At 39.7% G+C, this 21,172-nt stretch overlaps 1 protein-coding gene across 1 annotated transcript in view; it reads left to right on the forward strand.

The window, feature by feature from the left end:
• LOC133522490 (uncharacterized) overlaps positions 1-21,172 on the forward strand; it is a 52,818-nt gene that overhangs the window by 22,478 nt on the left and 9,168 nt on the right. Inside the window, exons 3-20 of the mRNA XM_061857841.1 lie at positions 205-432; positions 1,113-1,321; positions 2,247-2,373; positions 2,732-2,908; positions 3,319-3,551; positions 4,071-4,617; positions 4,803-4,993; positions 5,794-5,914; positions 8,540-8,720; positions 10,230-10,455; positions 11,649-11,773; positions 13,741-13,851; positions 14,293-14,440; positions 15,474-15,623; positions 17,981-18,113; positions 18,718-18,867; positions 19,162-19,344; positions 20,430-20,586. Coding sequence (XP_061713825.1) covers positions 205-432; positions 1,113-1,321; positions 2,247-2,373; positions 2,732-2,908; positions 3,319-3,551; positions 4,071-4,617; positions 4,803-4,993; positions 5,794-5,914; positions 8,540-8,720; positions 10,230-10,455; positions 11,649-11,773; positions 13,741-13,851; positions 14,293-14,440; positions 15,474-15,623; positions 17,981-18,113; positions 18,718-18,867; positions 19,162-19,344; positions 20,430-20,586 — 3,397 coding nt within the window. The remainder of the gene's footprint in view (positions 1-204; positions 433-1,112; positions 1,322-2,246; positions 2,374-2,731; positions 2,909-3,318; positions 3,552-4,070; positions 4,618-4,802; positions 4,994-5,793; positions 5,915-8,539; positions 8,721-10,229; positions 10,456-11,648; positions 11,774-13,740; positions 13,852-14,292; positions 14,441-15,473; positions 15,624-17,980; positions 18,114-18,717; positions 18,868-19,161; positions 19,345-20,429; positions 20,587-21,172) is intronic.

Genomic DNA, 21,172 nt, shown 5'->3' on the forward strand with positions numbered 1-21,172 from the left:
AGAAAAGGAAGTAATGGCATTCAAGTTCTGAAATTACGATAATGTACAGGAAAACGCAGGGTCACTAGTTCGGACCTCAAACAGATTCAAAAATTTTGAAACAGCCCCTGGAACAAGGCCCGGCCGGGCGGGCGAGTAAGGCCCGCCTTACTTGCAATCCTACTATACGATAACTTGATGACATGACATCATACTTATTTTCAGACAAACCGCGTCGACCGCACCCGCTACCTTATCGACACGCTCCTTCAGAATGGCAACAACGCCTCTTACCAAGCATTCGTAGACAGCCTATTCAAGGACCACAACTGGCTATGGGAGAAACTCCAGCTCGACCTGAATGAACCAATGGTCAACGCCAGTTTCGAGGACAGCCTTAGCAAAGGCGATGTGCCAAGGTTGCCGGATCATTATGTACAGAGGGTTGCTGTGGTAAGTCTCTTAGTAATTCAGTTGTTCATTATCAATTCGACACGCTCCACCAGAATGGCAACAACGCTTCTTATGAAGCCATCGTAGACGCCTGTCAAGGACCACAACTGGCTATGGGAGAAACTCCAGCTCGACCTGAATGAACCAATGGTCAACGCCAGTTTTGAGGACAGCCTTAGCAAAGGCGATGTTCCGAGGTTGCCGGATCATTATGTACAGAAGGTTGCTGTGGTAAGTCTCTTAGTTAATTCAGTTGTTCATTATCAATTCGACACACTCCACCAGAATGGCAACAACTGGCTATGGAAGAAACTCTAGTCCAGCTCGACCTAAATGAGCCAATGGTTAATGCCAGTTTCGAGGACAGCCTTAGCAAAGGCGATGAACCGAGAGGATCATTATGTGTAGAGGGTTGCTGTGGTAAGTTGAAGAAGTTGCGGTGCAAGTCACACCGTAACTTAGTTTACTTCTACTAGTGCAAGTATGAATGAGACGTTGTACGACCTCAGTCGTCAGTTTGGATTGCGGATAGTTTAGCCCTGATGAAGACTGTTGGAAATTATTGCGGTACTGTGAGCCATGATATCTTGCGAATAATCTTCCTTAGTAATAAGAACTTTACTTTCGCAGCTGTCTGGTGCCATTCCACATTTAATTTCTAGTAAAACAATTCGTTACAGGAAAATGAAGTGGTCACCAAGCTCCGCAGTCTCGCGCGCCACAAGATCTTGGCTCTCCACGGCATGCCAGGGTCAGGAAAGACTTCCGTGGCCATTGGTGCCCTCCGGTATAACCCCGACCTCATCAACACCACGTTTAACGGCGCCGTGTTCTGGCTCAACTTCGGCAACTGCAAGACTGAAGATGACATCCTCAGTTTACAGAACAAGTGAGTTTACAAAAGTTTTCAAGTTCTTGGTTCTCCATGATATATCAGGGTCCGAACTTCCGTGGCCATTGGCACCCTTTGGTAAACTCTGACCTCATCAACACCACGTTTAACGGCGCCGTGTTCTGGCTCAACTTCGGCAACTGCAAGACTGAAGATGACATCCTTAACTTCAACTTCAACATTTATTCAGCAAATAGGCCACAAGGGCACTTTTACACGTCAACATGGAATTAACATAGAAACAAAAACAAGCACATCAACAATTAAGTATAAAATACAATAACAAAAAAATAACTAAAATAATAAGAATAAAAAAAAAAACAAACAGATACAAAAAAATATCTAAAATTATTTAGAGGTGTAAATAGCTCTAAATGTCAGAACTAAATGACTTTTATCAAATTATCCTTAGAGATGTATAGAGTCTCTAAGAGTCAAAATTCCGTCTTAGTCTACAGAACAAGTGAGTAATCGTGAATTTATAAAGATTAGAAATGTTTAATTAATGGACTAACAAGTTTCTATAGATCATGGCCAATGCTTATCATTTATGGGTCGTGACGTGAGCATTTATAACATATATTACTACTACTACTTCACCGGCTCAGTGTCTCAAACAGGATTTTGGCCTCTGATACAAGAGAGCGCCGCTCTGCCCTATCCTGCGACTTCACCCCAGTTGGGTATTCCGAGGGCGGACAGGTCTTTTAGAGCTTCGTCACTCCAGCGGTATCTGGGGTGGCCAGACGGACGTTTTCCACTGGGGTGGCCAAATTTTTTTTTATATTCTTTTATTTTCGGAAAAGTTAATGAAGTAAGTTTGTCTGGAGCATCTTTCTGTATTTTGAGAACGGTAAACTTAGTAAAACATATTGGAATTGCGGTTTTTTAAAGTTTTCACTCCCATTGTAACCTCTTTCAGATTATACCGCAAAGCTTCATCCTCCATGTACGTTCACAACTCGTACATGAACTCGTCCATCTCCATGTCCAGCATTGGGTCCAACGCCGACAGCCAATCGCTATCCAGCTACGAATGGACCTGGCAGGTAAGGCGACCACGCGTCCTACAAACATACAATATTATTCAGCCTAAGCCAGAGGGAATATATTTCCCACATGATTATGAACTTTGTTTCATTTTTATCGCCTGCCACCATGCCTGTCACGTTCTAACAAGTATGTAAGTGCGAAAGTGACGGACATAGTAACAGGCGATAAATATGGAACTATGCTGCCACCGCTGGTAATCCTACTAACGACACCATTTAATAATTCAACGTCTGTAATAAATTAAAATGTATAAAGCCTGCTTAACTCGAAAAATATTTTTAATTTAAGATTAGTAGAGTATTTTGTGTGTACTATGCTTTTATTGAAATTAACTGTAATTATTGTTACTGGCAGGAACTAAGAGATAGACTGAAGGCACAGTTCGCTGAGAACGTGCTAAAGGATGCACTGTTAGTTCTAGATGAAGTCAGTGAGAAGAGATATCTGGAGGCGTTCGATATCGGGTGCAAGATACTCATCACTACGAGGGACACGGATGTCGTGGATAATTTCCAAGCGCAGATTATTAAGGTGAGATATGTTTTCTTTTTTCTTTTTTACGAAACAAAATAGGCAAACGAGCTTGCTGTCTCTTGCTAGTACATGGTTGTAGACAAGTGAAAGGCTTGACTTAGGATTAATAAATACGGGTAAAGTTCGTTTGTGCTTGAATTGCGGCTTTTCTACCTTGACGCAAATAAAATAAAACCAATGTTAAAAAAACCGCGCCCAATGATGCTTGCACCTACTTGTGTCGAGACCAAATTGATCATATTAAGTTCATGACACATGATTTTTAAACATTTGATAGGCATCTTCAACATTCAGTATTCTAAATCTACATTATTTCCACGTTATTTTCTCGCGGATTAGCAAAGTAATATTTCTTGCTTTAATTCTACATTTCCGCTACTAATTTTAAATAATTATTTTTGTTACAGATAGGAAACAACTTCGAAGAGAAAGAGTCCCTAGAACTGTTCGCGTCCTGCCTCGACGTGGACGTCAGCATGCTGCCGCGCCAAGCCAAGAAGCTGCACGACATCTGCAAGGGCAACCCCTTCTACATCGCGCTGTTGGGCGCCATATTGTCGGAGAACAGACAGAGTTTAAACCACGATAATAGTAGATGGACTTATTATGTAAACAAACTACAGAAGAAGGAATTTTTGTTGTAAGTATGAACAAAGTTTACCAAGCATCTCTGCCCCCCCCCCTCTCTTTATCTAATCCTCGCCTCAACGTAGGCGGTAGAATTCTTCGGCCCTAAGTCAATGACGCTACACGATATCTGCAAAGGCAACCCGTTACATCGCGCTGTTGGGCGCCATATTGTCAGAGAATAGACCGAACCATGACAACAGACGGTAGACATATTATGTGAATAAGTTGCAGAAAAAATTCTGGGTGTTTCATACATTTTAGCTGGTCCATTTTATATGGGAGTGTAATTTTTTTTCCCGATTTCGGGGTTGATCCCATAGTAAAAGTTGCTCGGTATAATTCCAAAACCTCCCTGGCAACGGGAATGCACGTATTTTTTGGCCACCTTGTATAGTCATCTGCAAAGGCAACTCCTACATCGCGACAAGACTCAGAAGCCACGAAAGTGTTTCTAGACGGTCTTACCTGATAGACGGTCTTCTCCACTCCACATAGACTTAACTTTCTCACTTCATCCCTATCCTTCCAGTTTACCGCGGCACGACAACCCGATCAAAGTGTGCATCAACGCGCTGGACTCCGCCACGTTACCCCTCTTCAAAAAACTCGCCATCCTCCCCGACAACGCTAAAGTCACCGCCAAAGTCATCGGCCGTCTCTGGGACAAAAACGACACAGAAGTCGAAACTATCATGAAACAACTCCGTCGAAAATGTCTCATCATGGAAGATTACAACTACGACGAAAGAATATACGTTTACGAAATCCATGACTTGATTATGAACTGTCTAAGATCGTCGTTAAGCGAGGATGAAATGAAAAAAACTCATGCAGAATTCCTGAAGCGATACCATTATGATAACATAAATACTACACCCCTAGATATAATCGATGACGGTTATATAGCCTTCTATATTGGATATCATATATATAATACAAAAAACTCTAATAATAAGTGGAGTTTGTTTCACAAGTTGTTCTTGGATTTGAAGTTTTTGGGAAACAAGGTGAAGTTGACGGGACCGGGAGATGTTATATTGGATTTGCAGAAGTATGAAGAATTGATAGTTGAAGATGTAAGTTAAATTAGTATCGGAAATATAAATATACATGTTCAACCATGTACTCTAGCGCCATCACAATAGAGGCGTGTTCAGATATTTGTGAGCACCTTGGCCGCTCCAATATATTTGGCGGTGACTACCAGTGGTTCAGTATTCTAAAAGTTGGTCCACCTATTATACTATTTTTATAATTTCAGGACCTAGATAAAGACCTACTGCTAGCCCTGAAGGTGTTCCTAGGCACGCACGGCATAGACCTGTACCGGTACCCGTGCACAGACCTAGCACAGAGCATATTACAACACGAGTCCAAAGGCATACTCTACAGTAAAGCAGCGGCCGTGGCGCAAGAAAACACCGCTAAAAATGAGCTTTATTTCGAGTTTCTGTAAGTATTAGTTTATTTATAGTTTAATCCTTAGCAATCCAAAGCATTAGACAGCTCACAGATTTTAAAAATCTAATCATCATTTTTAGTCCTTTATTATTATTTTGATAGTAAAATAAAATAATACACTTTCAGATGTTTTATTAAAATCTGCGCAGTATTTTAGTTTTCAAAAATTACATTCGTTTTATGACGAAATGGCGGAAAATTTGGAAAATCTCGAAAAGTTGGTGATTTTTAGTATGTGATTTAGGCGGTTTTTTTCGGGGTTTGCAATTATTTTATATTTAAAATCATTATCATAAGTATATCACAAATAGTGTACCTTTCTGATAGTAGTAAGATTTTTCATATATCTCTTACTGAAAGTTATATATTTATATAAATATGATTTAGCCTATGTAAATTCTAAAAGTGCCATCTACGGGGAAATTGAGTAACCATATCTACTTAGGCGTTTTATACACACTGATATAGCAGTAAAATTGATGTTTTATTATTTTTTTCCCAGAATCAGTAAACAATTATGTAACACATATTAATTTCAGACAAAAAGAAAAAATCATGCATTTAAGGGTTAACTCTTAATTCGTCACAAAAAGGTTAGGATCAAGATTCCTTGGTGCTCAATAGGCGCAATAATGACAGCATAAGTCTTGAAATATGTGTTGTAATACAACTTTGGTATAATCGGAATAAGGATTTTTTGCGATATATTTGCTGACTGTACACAACTATAGCGATCAGTATAAGTACATCATATATATTTTGCAGTTATTAATTTATACTGTTTTGTTCAGGCACGAACAAAACGTAGAAGAGATCAAACATTCAACAATAGACCTTAAGGAGGAGAGCATAAGATGCGTTGGTTTCCTCGGTGACTACGTTCTAGTGGGCACCCTATCTGGCTCTATAAAGGTGAGATTCTTATTACGATTATTCCCTAAGGAGCTCACAATCTGTATTTTAGAATTATTTAATGGGGGTTAATTTTTTAGGCAGGTTTACCACCACCTAATCATTAAACTTTGATAGTCAAATAGTAAAATGGGTAACATTTAAGCGTCCAACCCCGTACTATCGATAGTCGATATCCCGTAAACCACCACTGGATTAATCCCAACGAGGACTAGTTTCTCGTCTAGCTTGGAAGTTCAGACAGCATTTACTTTTATAAAAACAAGTGCCAAGTGCCTATGCTACGCCTTGGGATAAGGCTGTTGAGTGAACTCGAAGCTTCTCTAGTCTGCCGGGACAACGTTAGAATTAATCCCTACCACATAATCCAGGGGTAGCCACACTTTTTGACCTGATGGGCTACAGCCAGGCCTTCGACTCTTCTGCTTCTTTTCTTCGGGCCAAAAGTAAGAGCTCGTAGTTTGGTATCGTATGGTATTTTTACTACTTCTCTACTGTTATCTGTCATTTATGCATTTATTAACACGAATATAAGAACATACATAAAAGGTTTCAAGAAAAGTCTATATTGTCTATTCCTCATAACAGCACTTGTGCTTTTAATCGCTATAACGTTACTGCGATTAATGGCTACCAACCAACCAAAATCAAAACGAATACAGTTTTAAACTAAGTGCATTGCTGCCAACTTACAAAATATTCATTTGGTTGCATATTAAAAACAATTACTTCATAAGTCAGAAACACGCATGTGACACCCGTAATATAGCAACACCCATAGACTACGAAGACCGCTTAGCGTTGCTTGTTATTCTCCGTAGGCTACGGTGGCCAAAATCGAGAAAAAACTGTCTAAAAATTTAATTTAACAAGTAGCAAGTACTAGGGCCTCATGAGATATGAGAAGGTGTCGCTGACCGGCCGGCCGCGGCCCGGGGCGGGCCGGACGCGTAACAAGGTATGCTCGCGCGTCTTGGCTATAAACTCTTGCTTTGTTTACCTAAATTAAGATTTATTTTTGTTGACTCGTAGGAAAAGTCGAAGTAGGAAAGGTCAAAAAATGCTCGTGGCGTATTCCTTTACAATGTTCGCCTACGCCTTCGGCTCCGGCTCACGTTGTAACTCACGCCACTCGCCTTTTTTGACCATTCTTATACAACTGTTGCATAAAATACTATTTCCTACTCCTCTACTGTTATCTGTCATTTATGCATTCATTAACACGAATATAAGAACATACATAAAAGGTTTCAAGAAAAGTCTATATTGTCTATTCCTCATAAAAGCTCTTGTGCTTTTATAAGCTATAATGTTACTGCGATTAATGGCTACCAACCTAACAAAACCAAAACGAATACAGTTTTAAACTAAGTGCATTGATGCCAACTTACAAAATATTCATTTGGTTGCATAGTAAAAATAATTACTTCATAAGTCAGAAACACGCATGTGACACCCGTAATATAGCAACACCCATAGACTACGAAGACCGCTTAGCGTTGCTTGTTAGTCTCCGTAGGCTACGGTGGCCAAAATTGAGGAAAAACTGTCCAAAAAATTAATTTAGCAAGTAGCAAGTACCAGGGCCTCATGAGTTACGAGGAGGTGTCGCCGACCGGCCGGCCGCGGCCCGGGACGGGTCGGGCGCGTAACAAGGTATGCTCGCGCGTCTTGGCTATATACTTTTGCTGTAATTTGTTTACCTAAAATAAGATTTATTTTTGTTGACTCGTAGGAAAAATATTGTATGCAACGTTGTATAAGTAGGTCAAAAAATTCTCGTGGCGTATTCCTTTACAATGTTCGCCTACGCCTTCGGCTCCGGCTCACATTGTAACTCACGCCACTCGCCTTTTTTGACCCTTCTTATACAACTATTGCATAAAATACTATTATGCAACAGTTGTATAAGAAGGGTCAAAAAAGGCGAGTGGCGCGAGTTACAATGTAAGCCGGAGCCGAAGGCGTAAGCGAACATTGTAAACGAATACGCCACGAGCATTTTTTGACCTACTTATACAACGTTGCATACAATATTTTTCCTACGAGTCAACAAAAATAAATCTTAATTTAGGTAAACAAATTACAGCAAAAGTATATAGCCAAGACGCGCGAGCATACCTTGTTACGTGCCCAGCCCGCCCCGGGCCGCGGCCGGCCGGTCAGCGACACCTCGTAACTCATGAGGCCCTGGTACTTGCTACTTGCTAAATTAAATTTTTGTACAGTTTTTTCTCAATTTTGGCCACCCTAGCCTACGGAGACTAACAAGCACCGCTAAGCGGTCTTCGTAGTCTATGGGTGTTGCTATATTAAGGGTGTCACATGCGTGTTTCTGACTTATGAAGTAATTTTTTTTACTATGCAACCAAATGAATATTTTGTAAGTTGGCAGCAATGCACTTAGTTTAAAACTGTATTCGTTTTGGTTTCGTTAGGTTGGTAGCCATTAATCGCAGTAACGTTATAGCGATTAAAAGCACAAGAGCTTTTATGAGGAATAGACAATATAGACTTTTCTTGAAACCTTTTATGTATGTTCTTATATTCGTGTTAATGAATGCATAAATGACAGATAACAGTAGAGGAGTAGGAAAAATACTATAACTGTGCATAATTCCTTAGATGTTCAATATATCAACGAACAAGTTGACCAAGGAGCTGGGCGGGCGCGGCTCGCCCGTGAAGTGGGTGGGCGCGTGCCCCACCAACCCGCCCGTCGTGGCCGCGCTCGCCTTCGACGGCCTGCTCGCCGTGTGGTACGTCGACGACGCCGAGGCCGACACCGACACTATTGTCGAGGAAGGTAAACGATAACAATCCCCCATTCATTTCTTGTTTAGTGATGAGCGGCGAAGTAAAACTGGATTAACCTTTTAACCGCCACCGTCGGCTATGGCTGACATCTGAAAGACTTGCCAAGGACGCCAACGACGGCTACAATTTCGCTTAAATAATCGTGATCGCCTGCGTCCAGGGCACGGCATGTTCCTTCGCCGTCCGGCGTTCAAAAGGTTAAGATTCTAGAGGGAGAAATGAGTTTTCAGCGGGAAAACTTCTTAATCTTGCAAATATGTAGGAAATCTACAGCAAAACTCAGTTAAGAACCGTTGCTTTTACAGGCGGTTTTCGGTATCTCGCAACCAAGTGCTGCAACAATATTCCTCCACCTATTCGTCATATGAAAACCAAAACATTTTACAAATTTCATTTAATAAAATACCTTTTGGAGAAGCAAAGTTTGGGCGTCCCTCACGGTCACCTTGCTGCTGATTACCGAATTTAGTCTTTACTAATATTATTTTTAATTTTTATTTGGTCTTAGTAATTAATTACTCCTGACACTACATATTACTTAAGCATGCTAATCGCACTGACACTTCAGCATCATAACTATGTAAGTACACTGGTAATTATGTCACCAGTTTTATAAATAAGTTATTTAGGTAAGTACTAACTTTACACTGTATCTTGGTTGACGTGATCTGGTCCTGGCAGAATATCAGTGCCTCTACCATAGGGTGAAGCGTAATACTGTGCCAGAACCCTTTTGTGTTGCTGCAACGCACACAACATTTTCTATATGTATGGAACGGTATTTCAATGTATTTTGTTCTTTCTACTTATATTTTGTAAAAATCTGTGTTTCTCTTGTTTGATTTTGTTATTTTATTATTTGTATTTTCTGTGTGTATTGTGGCAAACAAATAAACGGATTATCTATTTATCTAAGACAATTTTCAGGATATCACGCCAAACACTCGTTTTAAGCGGGCAACTTTAACCGTGCAAAAATTTATTAAAACTTCGACAAAACTTCCTTAAGACCATTTTGAAGAGGCCAAAAATGCGTTCTTCTTCGCCGTGCAAAATGATATGAAACCTACTTATTCATTTTATTTATTATATTTACTGCCAAGAACATGCTAGGTGTGTTCAATTTGTATTGGTAATGGGGCGCTTGTTACTGAAACTAAAACCCTTACGAACAATCATAACATTCGAAATTAATTATTAGACCCTGCCTACGAAGCTGATGGTCCCGGGTACAAATCCTGGTAAGGGCATTTATTCATGTGATGAGCATGGATATTTGTTTCTGAGTCATGGGTGTTTTCTATGTATTTAAGTATTTATAAATATTTATATATTATATATATCGTTGTCTAAGTACCCTCAACACAAGCCTTATTGAGCTTACTGTGGGACTTAGTCAATTTGTGTAATAATGTCCTGTAATATTTATTTATATTTATTAGTTACATTATGAACCTTGTTATTAAGAGAAATAATGCACGAACTCGCTTGTCCCCAGACCCTGAGGAACTATACAACAACAATTACCCCGGCAACCTGATCATCACGCCCAAAATGGGTCCCTTCATCGGCTGCCGGTGGCTGAACGAATCCGAGATCCTCGTAGCGCACACCGCTAAGACTGTCATACTGTATGACCCTCAAGGGGTCCCTAAACACACTTACACGGACCTAGTGGAAAGGGACAAGGAGTTGTTGTGCTGCGTGCCCAGTTATGATGACAGGTATCATTTTTACGTAAAAATTACTCACATAATGGGCTTGATTGGCTGCCGATGGCTCAACGACTCAGGGATTCCTGTACACCACCAAGACATTCAATAATGTAAGTAGTGTTGTAGTGTAATCATTCTGCGTGACCCTCGAGGGGCTCCTAGACACACTTACACGGACCTTTTGGTGAGGAAGGAGCTGTGTGCCCGGTTATGATGACAGGTTCTTACATACTAAAGGACCCAGGTAATACCGGTTATACAAGCTTTTGCAAAGTCGACTACTTCGGCAACCTAATAATTACTCTCAAAATTGGCTTCATCAGCCGATGGCTGAGCGACTCCGAGATCCTCGTATACCGCGAAGACTGTCATACTGTATGACCCTCATGGGGCTCCTAGACACACACGGACCTTGTTGAGAGGGACAAGGAGTTGCTGAGTGAGAGTGCCTAGTTATGATGATAGGTATGAGTTTCTTAGAGTCAGACCAAGTTAAGTTGGCAGCGATTTTGATAGCCCAGCCTGTGCAAGTGTTAAGTAAACGTCATAATTTCACAGAAGTTTGACATTTAAAATAACACTTGCACTGTCTGAGCTGTCAAATCGCTGCCAACTTATCTTGGTCTGACTCTATGTAAGTCAGTCACCGTCATATTGACAAGTTTAACGCAAGACCAAATTCTTTCAGATACGTATCCTGCCTTATGTTAATGTTACGTAATGTTTTTCGCTGTTTGAATAATGACTAACTCGGACTTCCTGGGCAGGAACCTCTAAAAAGAAAGGGTTCTGTATTGAGAACATTGGGCAAGAGGTTTTTTTTTTAATGTTCTGGCTTTTACTCCCTGCCAAAGAAATAAGAAAAAAAAAAAAAGAAAAAGAAGAAGAGGTGCAGCCGTGTTGGATGGGACATATAAAATATATGACAGTTGACAGGTGTCAAATAGTACGAATAGGTCATCCCATAAAACTTAAAATGTTTCCCACGCCATGCGTTGTTGTTGCTTGTATGTGGGGTTTGCACGACGGATCTAAAATGTATGGCAAAATCCACGGATCCGGATCCAGATCCGGGTAATTTCATACATTTCAGATCCGGATTGCAAACCCTATTTGTATGTCCTCCATTTTGCACTAGTTTCGCACATTTGTCTATAAATAAAATTGTTTTCAATTATCTATATATGTAATTTTATTTGCAGGTATTTGATAATGGCGTTGGCCAATAGCAATAAGAACTACGTGGATGTTATTGATCTGAAGACTAAAGAAAAAGTGGTCTCATTGGAAGAAAATGATACTGTATTGGACATCATTACTGTGCCAGGTACGTAGTGTACTAAAATGCAAAAAAAATTACACTTATAATGTTTGTTTAATTTTGTATTTTTTGGATTTAACTCTCATGCGGACTGAGTTGAAAAATAATTTTATGACTATAATATTATTAATTTTGTTCGTTTTGGTGAATAAAGGATATTGTAATATGAAAACAAAAATCTAACAACTTATATGGACCGTGATTACCTTTTGTATTGTTATATATCCTGGTCAATACAAATCTAGTGTAGCTAATCGTGAATCATTCAAAACTGTTAATTATTGAATGTCAGTCTTAGCGTCAGGACTATAACTGCGAAAATCGAAGTTCTTTAATAGGGAGTATTACTGCAATGTTCTGCCGCCAGAGTGCAGCACTAGCACCTTTCATAAACCATAGAGTGACTTATACATACTGTGCCTTTAAACTGTTTTTGACCAGGCCTACCGGGAAACGCGAAAATAGAAATTGAGATATCTGCCTCTTCATCGCTCGAATATGCAAGAGTGATAGAGAGGTTAGATAACGGAATTTCGATTTTCTTGTTTTGTGATAGACCTTCAGATTGTGCTGGATTGTGGTAGTGGCGCCCCCTACGAGGAGTTTCATGTAATATTCACTATTGCGGGCATTTTTCTCTGTCACTCTAATTACGTCTTAGTGAGAGTAAAAGAGAAAGATCCCCGCAATTTCCGAATTTCGTTGTCCGCGAAAAACAATGTAGTGTCATTAGATTTCTCCACTGCTTCGCTCTCTCACAATAGGCTAGATGACAATTTCTTATTAATGGTATCAATTGTTCAGGTTTGTTTTTAGAATCAAATGTCTATATGGGACCCATTGCATTAAAGCAATACAAAAGTCAGAAATGATAGTCAACTTCGTACTTCACTGGCGAAACGCTCCCAACAAAACGATAAGCAAACGTGACGTCACGGTCACCAATTGAGAGCCCATCTTGAAGTATGAAAAACATTAAAATTGCGATTTTGTCGGTGAAATATTGCGTTTATGTATATATTTGCCATATAATATTTTTTTGGATAAAATGTAAGGAATCGAATATTGCCCTTAGTTTACTCCTTTTTGGGAATAAAAAAACCTTTAATTTTGAAACTTTCAGGACCTATATTTTTTTATCATTTCCATATATTATTTTAATAACCACATTATTGCGATAAATTGCTCATTTGCTACAGTTTGTTATAAAATTCTACATGTGTCATAGTTCCCCCCATAGAAGATCCATAGAAGTTTTAGGGATGACCCTATTGAATGCGCTGTTGACTAGTAGCACCGGAGTGCGAGTTGATTGCGTGGCGATGGGCGGCCGTGAGAAGGGAATGCCTGAGATTCTGAGAGATGATGGACTTTTGTTGTGTAGTTTTAAGCTGTTATTTTAATGATTTCATGACGCATTAGTTGCGATTGTAATGTCATGTAAATATGTTTGATATAAAATAAAATAAATAAAAAATTGTGGGGCAAACGCACCGCTTTTAATGCCGCATTTATCGCATAAAACAGCCGCGCGACTTGACAGAAGGTTTGGTGCAACCGACTGTGGCTAAGGCGGTCTTTACATTGGATGCCGATATGCAAGTGGTACATCGCTATATACGTGAATAGTAAAAATAAATAAAATAAAAAATAAAAATCTTTTATTTCGTGTAACAAGAGACACATATCTTCTTAAACTAACTAAAACTAACTAAAAAACTAAATTTTAAAAATCTTAATTTATTAAACGGGCTTTACCATTCGACAGTACTAGTGAGAGTATAGTTCTGTCTCGCTCACACATTGGAGCGGCGTGCGTAGCCTCATCAGTGTGATAGTGTGAAATTAATATTAGACATAAAAATGTATATTCCTAATTTAGTAAATTGAGCTATATTTGTTTTACCAACTTACGTGCACCTTTTAACCTGAACTTGTATACGTGCACCCTCACATTAAATCACCCATTTCAGGCACACACCGAATAATAATTCTAACACCTAGAGAAGTAATAGAGCACGAACTAGAACTGAACGGACATCAAAACAACATCGGTATCTGCCGCACTCGCTCCATCATCACAGGTAAGACTAATTTAGGGTTTACATTGAAAAATAAGCCTCGCGCATTTGAATAAGGAGCTTGCTTGTACTGTAGGGGGCAGCACAGAAGCCCCCTATCCATTGTCGCGAAGCATAATGTCATGTTTTTAGATCATTTCATTTATTACTTAAGGCTTTAGGTTTTTATTTTAGATTTAAGCCACTAGATGGCACTGGCAGACTACTACGCGCACATCTACAGCTGCCCCCCTTGGACCTCAAATTTTACATACATTGTAGGCGCCTGCCCCCCCCCCCCCCAGGCCTCTGGCGTTATCAACTGGCCGCCCTCCCCCTAGTTCACTGGCTGGCTACGCCCTTGGATACGGCGGTATATTTTGGGGCGGAATCGCTGATAGCAATCTGGTGCTTCCCATGACATAAAGTTGTCAAATTATTCAACATTGTTTTTTTTAACATCAGGTGACGCGGTGCGGGCCGAGCTGACATTTCTGTCGTTGGCGGTCAACAAGACTGGCTCCCTGCTGTTCATATCCACCGATGACAGTCGCATTATATGCGTCGACCTTAACAACTTGGCGAGGATCTTCGATCTAGAGAATCGGAGGGGGTGAGTCATGAATGCTTTTTAAACAGCATCATAGAGAAAAGATATCGCGGCAAACAAAAAGTCTAATGCTCAACGTTTTACCGCTAATATTTATAACCAGAGTAACCGGAACTCTATTTTCAACTCCTACGCTTACTCTGGTTATAATATTAGCGTAAAATCGTTGAGCGTTAGACTTTTTGTTTGCCGCGATATCTATTGTCGAGTAGCAGTACTGAGAGTTCCGCTACTCGATGCTAGATATCGACTGCGAAAATAATGAGTATTTTGGTACCAAAACTGATGTATGGAGTGAGCTCTATTACTTCTTATTTCTATATGACAGCATATTTCAGAGTACAGTAAGGCACAGTTAGTGCACTTATCTAAGGCAGTTGGTGGAAAAGAAAGTTCTGGTAAAAGGTAGCTAACTTCTGGGACTGAAACAATTAATTTATATATTACAGCTTTACCTACTTAACACGTAAGGCGTTTCCTCCAGAAACTAGGATGCATAGCGAAGGATATGTTTGTTAACACATTCAGTGCCAAGCGCCCCATTTCCAACACAAAATGAACACACATACGTGTTTTTGGTAGTGAGTGTGTTAAGAACAAATATAATCACTTCATTTACCTATCGCTCATCGTCGTCGGTTTAAGAGGATTCGGCTGTGGAATGAGCTTCCTGCCGAGGGGCTACAGTATGGGGTTCTTCAAAAAAGGAGTGTACAAGTTTTTAAAGGGTCGGCAACGCGTATGTAATATCTCTGGTGTTGCAGGCGTCAATAGGCTACGGTGACTGTTTACCATCAAGCGGACCGTATGCTTGTTTGCCACCGACGTGGTATAAAAAAAATCGTCAAGTGTTTCTTTTGGTTCTTAACAAAAACACATCCCTCACTAAAAGTTTACGCATACCATTTGGTTTGGATAATCTTTACAAACGTTAAACACAAGTAGCGGGAAATATGAAACTTAGATTACGGACTTTTGTTAGCTTCTAAAAGGCTTTTTGGTAGGTTGGTAATTTAAATGTGTGATAACATTACAGCAACGTCATGTCCATGGCTGTGAGCGAAGTGTGGCACGACATCCTACCGGGACCAGACGTCCTACTAACCGGGACGGGCACGATTGAAAACTGCGCCAAGGTGTGGCAGCTCGACCCCTCTTATGTGGCGCAGAATACTCAGAAGAATGGGTAAGGAACATATTCCTACTAGTATTTCAGCAAGGTCTTGTCCTGGCTGTGAACGAAGTGTGGCACGGAATCCTACCGGGACTTAATGTCCTACTAACAGGGACGGGCAGATTGAGGAATGGCAACCACTGAAACTCGTAAAACAAAAAAAAATTGTCATCGCCCCCCGTTTGATACTTTGTCAAATGATAGTTCAGATGCTATTGTCAATTTAAAAAATCGTCAGACGGTTATATCGCGATGGTAAGAACATCAGCTGGTCGCATGAACATGTAAAAAATAAGCGCTATACCTTTTTATGATAGCAATAACAAATCATGAAACTTTGCATGTAGCATTTCATCAGGCGTTAACGCATGAAAAGCCATCAACGGATTACGCAATTTACACATTACGCATACTTAGCCGCACATAAAATGGTAACGCGCATATTTTTTACATGTTCATTTTACAGCTGACGGTTATTCCACCGCGATACAAACGGCCGACGGTTTTTTTTTAAATTTAAACAGCATTTAAACTACCATCTGATAAAGTATCTTCCGGGAGGCGATGACTGACGAAATATGCTCCTGTCCTGGCCCGCGGTATATATAACCCTAATACTGCAATTGTAATATGATTTTATAGTCTATAAGGGAATGGTCTCATAATTACTACAAAAATGCCTGTTAGGACCAATGGAATACTACTTAAAACATTATACATACATATAATCACGCATATTTCCCGAAGGGGTAGGCAGAGACCACGGATTTCCACTTCCTACGATCCTGACATACCTCTTTCGCCTTCATTTTCATAACATTCCTCATACACGCTCGCCGGTTTAGGGTGCTCTTGACATGAACTTTCTATTGAATAATTCACTCAAATGCTTTAATGTACGGGCGATTTTTTGTAACATATTTCATTTTTTTTTGCATTGAAAAACGGTAAACGATCTTGACGTGTCTTTTTATTGAATTTTTTTGAAAACGCTTTAAAAAAAGCGGCCAAGTGCGAGTCGGACTCGCCCATGAAGGGTTCCGTACCATTTATGACGTATTAAAAAAAAACTACTTACTAGATCTGGTTCAAACCAATTTTCGTTGGAAGTTTGCATGGTAATGTATATCATATATTTTTTTTAGATTTTTCATTCTGTTATTTTAGAAGTTACAGGGGGGGGGGGGGACACACATTTTTTCACTTTGGAAGTGTCTCTCGCGCAAACTATTCAGTTTAGAAAAAAATTATATTAGAAACCTAAATATCATTTTTGAAGACCTATCCCTAGATACCCCACACGTATGGGTTTGATGAACAAAAAAAATTTTTTTAATTTTTATAACGTATTAAAAAAAAACTACTTACTAGATCTCGTTCGAACCAATTTTCGGTGGAAGTTTGCATGGCAATGTATATCATATATTTTTTTTAGATTTTTCATTGTGTTATTTTAGAAGTTACGGGGGGGGGGGGGACACACACTTTTTACCACTTTGGAAGTGTGTCTCGCGCAAACTATTCAGTTTAGAAAAAAATGATATTAGAAACCTCAATATCATTTTTAAAGACCTATCCATAGATACCCCACACGTATGGGTTTGATGAAAAAAGATTTTTTGAGTTTCAGTTCTAAGTATGGGGAACCCCCAAAGTTTATTGTTTTTTTTTCTATTTTTGTGTAAACATCATAATTCGGTTCATAGAATACATCTACTTACCAAGTTTGAACAGTATAGCTTTTATAGTTTCGGAAAAAAGTGGCTGTGACAGAATCGGACAGACAGACGGACATGACGAATCTATAAGGGTTCCGTTTTTTGCCATTTGGCTACGGAACCCTAAAAACAGTTTATATTACTTATGAAAACAAAAGTATGTAAAAGATCGTGTATGATTTATAATTGTTACATATTTGCTGTCTTATTTTTCAAAAGTGATTTTTAATATAAAGAGACGTCAAGATTTCTTCTTTCTAATGCTAAAAAAACGAAGTATAGTTTATGATAAAGATACATAGTTTATGAATTTATTATACAAGTAGGCATATTACAATGCGGTTATGAACGTCAAATAAAGCTACACCGGCTCTAACCCTACACCTCTGACCCGAGAAGATGTAAATCCACCCTCAAACGGAGGAGGGTATCCCAATATGGACCGGCAAGAAACTCTGCGTGACACATCTTTTCAAAACATTACATCTTATAATTAACATGCATTAAGTAAGAAAAAAAAAATACAATTTAGATTACTATAGAAATCATGCAATTACATACAGTATGGGTTGCAGAATACGCAGCTAATTTTTTTGAGAACCAGAAAGTCTTAAACTTATTGAAAAGCTTCAACGTCATTTTTTTACTCAGGAAAGTGCGACTAACGACAAAGTTCGACGTGAGCTTTGTGGAAGCCGTGTCGCCGCACACGCCGACGGGCAACGGTAGTCACAGCGTCCACGCCACGCCCAAGAGGAACAAGTCTTTCGCTCTGCACTCTGAGGTAACTGAGGACCTACCGCGAACTACGTTCGACGTGTTGCCTCCCTGTCACACTTACGTAAGAATTTACAAGTGCGACAGAGAGGCAACACGTCGAACGTGGTTCGCGGTAGGTCCTCTGAAGTGAATCAAAAGCCGGTTGACTGCTGACAAATCTTTGTTCATTACTTTTCTATAAGTAAATCATTTATAGGTGGCCAGTATTAATTGGAGTTTAAGGGACCTCTACATTCTCTACAGTAACTTAACTCCGGCATATAAAGTTTATGTAGTGAGGTATCGATTTGTTTTAAAATTTACGATATTTTCTGTGTGTAAAGATATCGGAAACTTATTATTTCGGGGTTAAATGCTAATTTTCGTCTTTTAAAAAGCCAGGGAAGGTCTTCAAAGATTATTGTCGTAAAAAATGTATATAAAGAAAGAAAAAGGAAAAGTTTTAAGACACGATAACGTTTTGCGAGATAAGATTAGCTCAGGACCGGGACAAATGGCGTACTAGAAGAGAGGCCTATTCTCAGCAGGGGGCGATAAAAAAATGATATGATGATGATGTATGTTTTGTGGGTAACCGTTACTTCATCAATTGTTTGTTATATTTCTAGGATGAAAGGAAGAAACCGCCGCTCAAAGGCACCATGAGTCTCGACCGCCACTCCAAACCGTGCCTAGCGCTCAACCTTAAAGGAATATGCAACAACGACAGCGGCGCACAGCCCCTGCTGGCCGTACTGGACGACAAGAACAACATACAGGTATGGACCTTATGTGGACGCACTAAGGTCGGTATTACAGGCTACAAGCTCAAGGGAACGTGCAAGGGTGTGGGCAACCTCTGCTAGTACTGAAAAATAACAAGTTACAGTTACGCGGACTTTATGACGACGTAATAAGGTCGAAGACCGAACAACTGCGTTCCAAACTGTGCCGTGCACTTATGTTTATTCGAACCTTATGTAGTCGCAATATGGTCGGAAATGGTACTACGTCCGCTTAAAGGCATCAATTGCATCATGGTTGCGTGCTTTTCACAAGCATTTCTTTCACAGATAATCCGTGGAACAAAAATGCTCACCGAAATTATAACGAAGGCCGACGAAAGGATAACCGCCCTAAAAATCTCCCCGTGCAACCAATACATCATCTACGGTCTCCGCTCAGGCAGGGTCCAGAAATACGCGCTCCGCACTAAAGAGACCAAAATTATTCTTGACGTGAAGAGTGCAGTTCAGGTATAGTAAACCTACAAGGCAAAATACACCTAATGTTAATGTCTAAAGAGACTCCATTAAAGAGGTTAGAGTCATGCTTGACGTGAACTGGTATTTAGTCTACTAAGGCCCATCATACTGAATTTGAATGAATTTGAAGTCGATTTTATTTTTATCGAACGAAATGCAACTCTGTTCCAATGGAAAAAGGATTAAATTTCATTGAAGTAAGTATTGGTTTCGTTTGAATCCAAATATATGTCTATGCCTTATTAAATTACATCAGCATGACACGTGTGAAGTTAGCATATCATTGTATTTAAAAATAATTAACAATTGTAATGAATGGTCTCAGAGATGTCTTTTTTGTGTCAGGAACTCTTTGTTATCACGTGACAAGGCAATATAATTTTTTTTATTCCATTTGTAATTAAATGATATGCTAGTGTGTGAAGTTAGCGTATCATTTGGTAAAAATCCATAGTATTGGTTTTTATGATAAAAACGCCAGAACTATTGATATAAAGTATCAGGAACTCTAGAACTATGGTGCATGCTAAGAGAACTCCAATAAAATCGTGATCTGCTAGACTTTAATATGCCGACTTCACAGACATGGGCCTAGGAAGGTTAAAAGTAATCCTACTTTACCTATGTCAATGTCATAAATGGCCAATTATATGGAAAAACATAACATTTTCCATAAAAGAGAAGATATGGACGACTTGCCCAGACACTATATGCATTATGCAACCTTTTTACAAGCTTTTATTTAGTTTCACCTGTCCCGTTGTCTGTCTGTCGGTCTGTAATCAAATCTTGCAAGTTAAATTTGGCCCACTTCCCGGTTTCCGATGAAGATGAAAATTTGCATACATATGTAAGTCGGGTGACAATGCAATATTATGGTACCATCGAGCTGATCTGATGATAGAGACAGGAGGTGACCATAGGAATTCCGTGATAAAACAACGCAACCTAATTTTGTTTGGGGTTTTTAGAAGTTTCTCGATGAGTATTAGTTGCATGTGGAAAGAAAAGTATAGTCAGCTATAAAAGCTTGTGCCAAAAATGAAATTTTTGTCTAAAACTTATCTCATTTACAGTACCTGAGCTTCGTGAATCCCAACTTGTTGGTGGCGGCGGGGAAGAACCGGTGTCTGATGGCGTACAGACTGACCACCGACGGGAAATGGATGCCGGAGATGCTGCAGAAAGGGAATAGCTATCTGGGATCGCAGGAGATATTAAATGATATGGAAGGTAAATGCTTTTGGCGATATTGATGTTCGTATAGCTGGATGTGGATGTTAGATTTTATATAATATCCGCCAGAAACTGTTTAACCTTTTGAACGCCACGCCTATAGCACGCGGCGCGTAATCGTGAACTTTGTCGGTACGCATGAAGGTTGATATTGGGCTGTAGCCGCGCGCGTCATAGGACGTCTTTGGTGGTCAAAAGGTTAAGGTAGGTATTGCGAAAATTTAGGAAAAAAAACCAGTTCTCACCTCTCACTCTCACCGAACCGCAAGTTTGGCTCCGAAACCGGAATTAAATCGAAACTCGAGTTTTAGATGCTGATGCCTTGGAGGATTTAACAACTGGAGACGCCTTGTCTGTAATTTTCTGTACAAACAGTCTGCCTATTTTTGCGGGGGAGGGGCAAGACAAATGTATGACTATTTGTACGTAACATAATCGTAAATAATAAACGTCAGTCCATACAATACATATGCCCATTGGCCGAGGTTTTCGACAGAGGGGTAAGCTCTTAAAAACCACTCCAGTTGTTAAATCCTCCAAGGCTGATGCGCCATGTGCCGGACACTCGTTTCAAGTACTTATG

This window comes from Cydia pomonella, chromosome 11 (genome assembly GCF_033807575.1).
Source record: "Cydia pomonella isolate Wapato2018A chromosome 11, ilCydPomo1, whole genome shotgun sequence".
NCBI classification, from domain to species: Eukaryota; Metazoa; Arthropoda; class Insecta; order Lepidoptera; family Tortricidae; genus Cydia; species Cydia pomonella.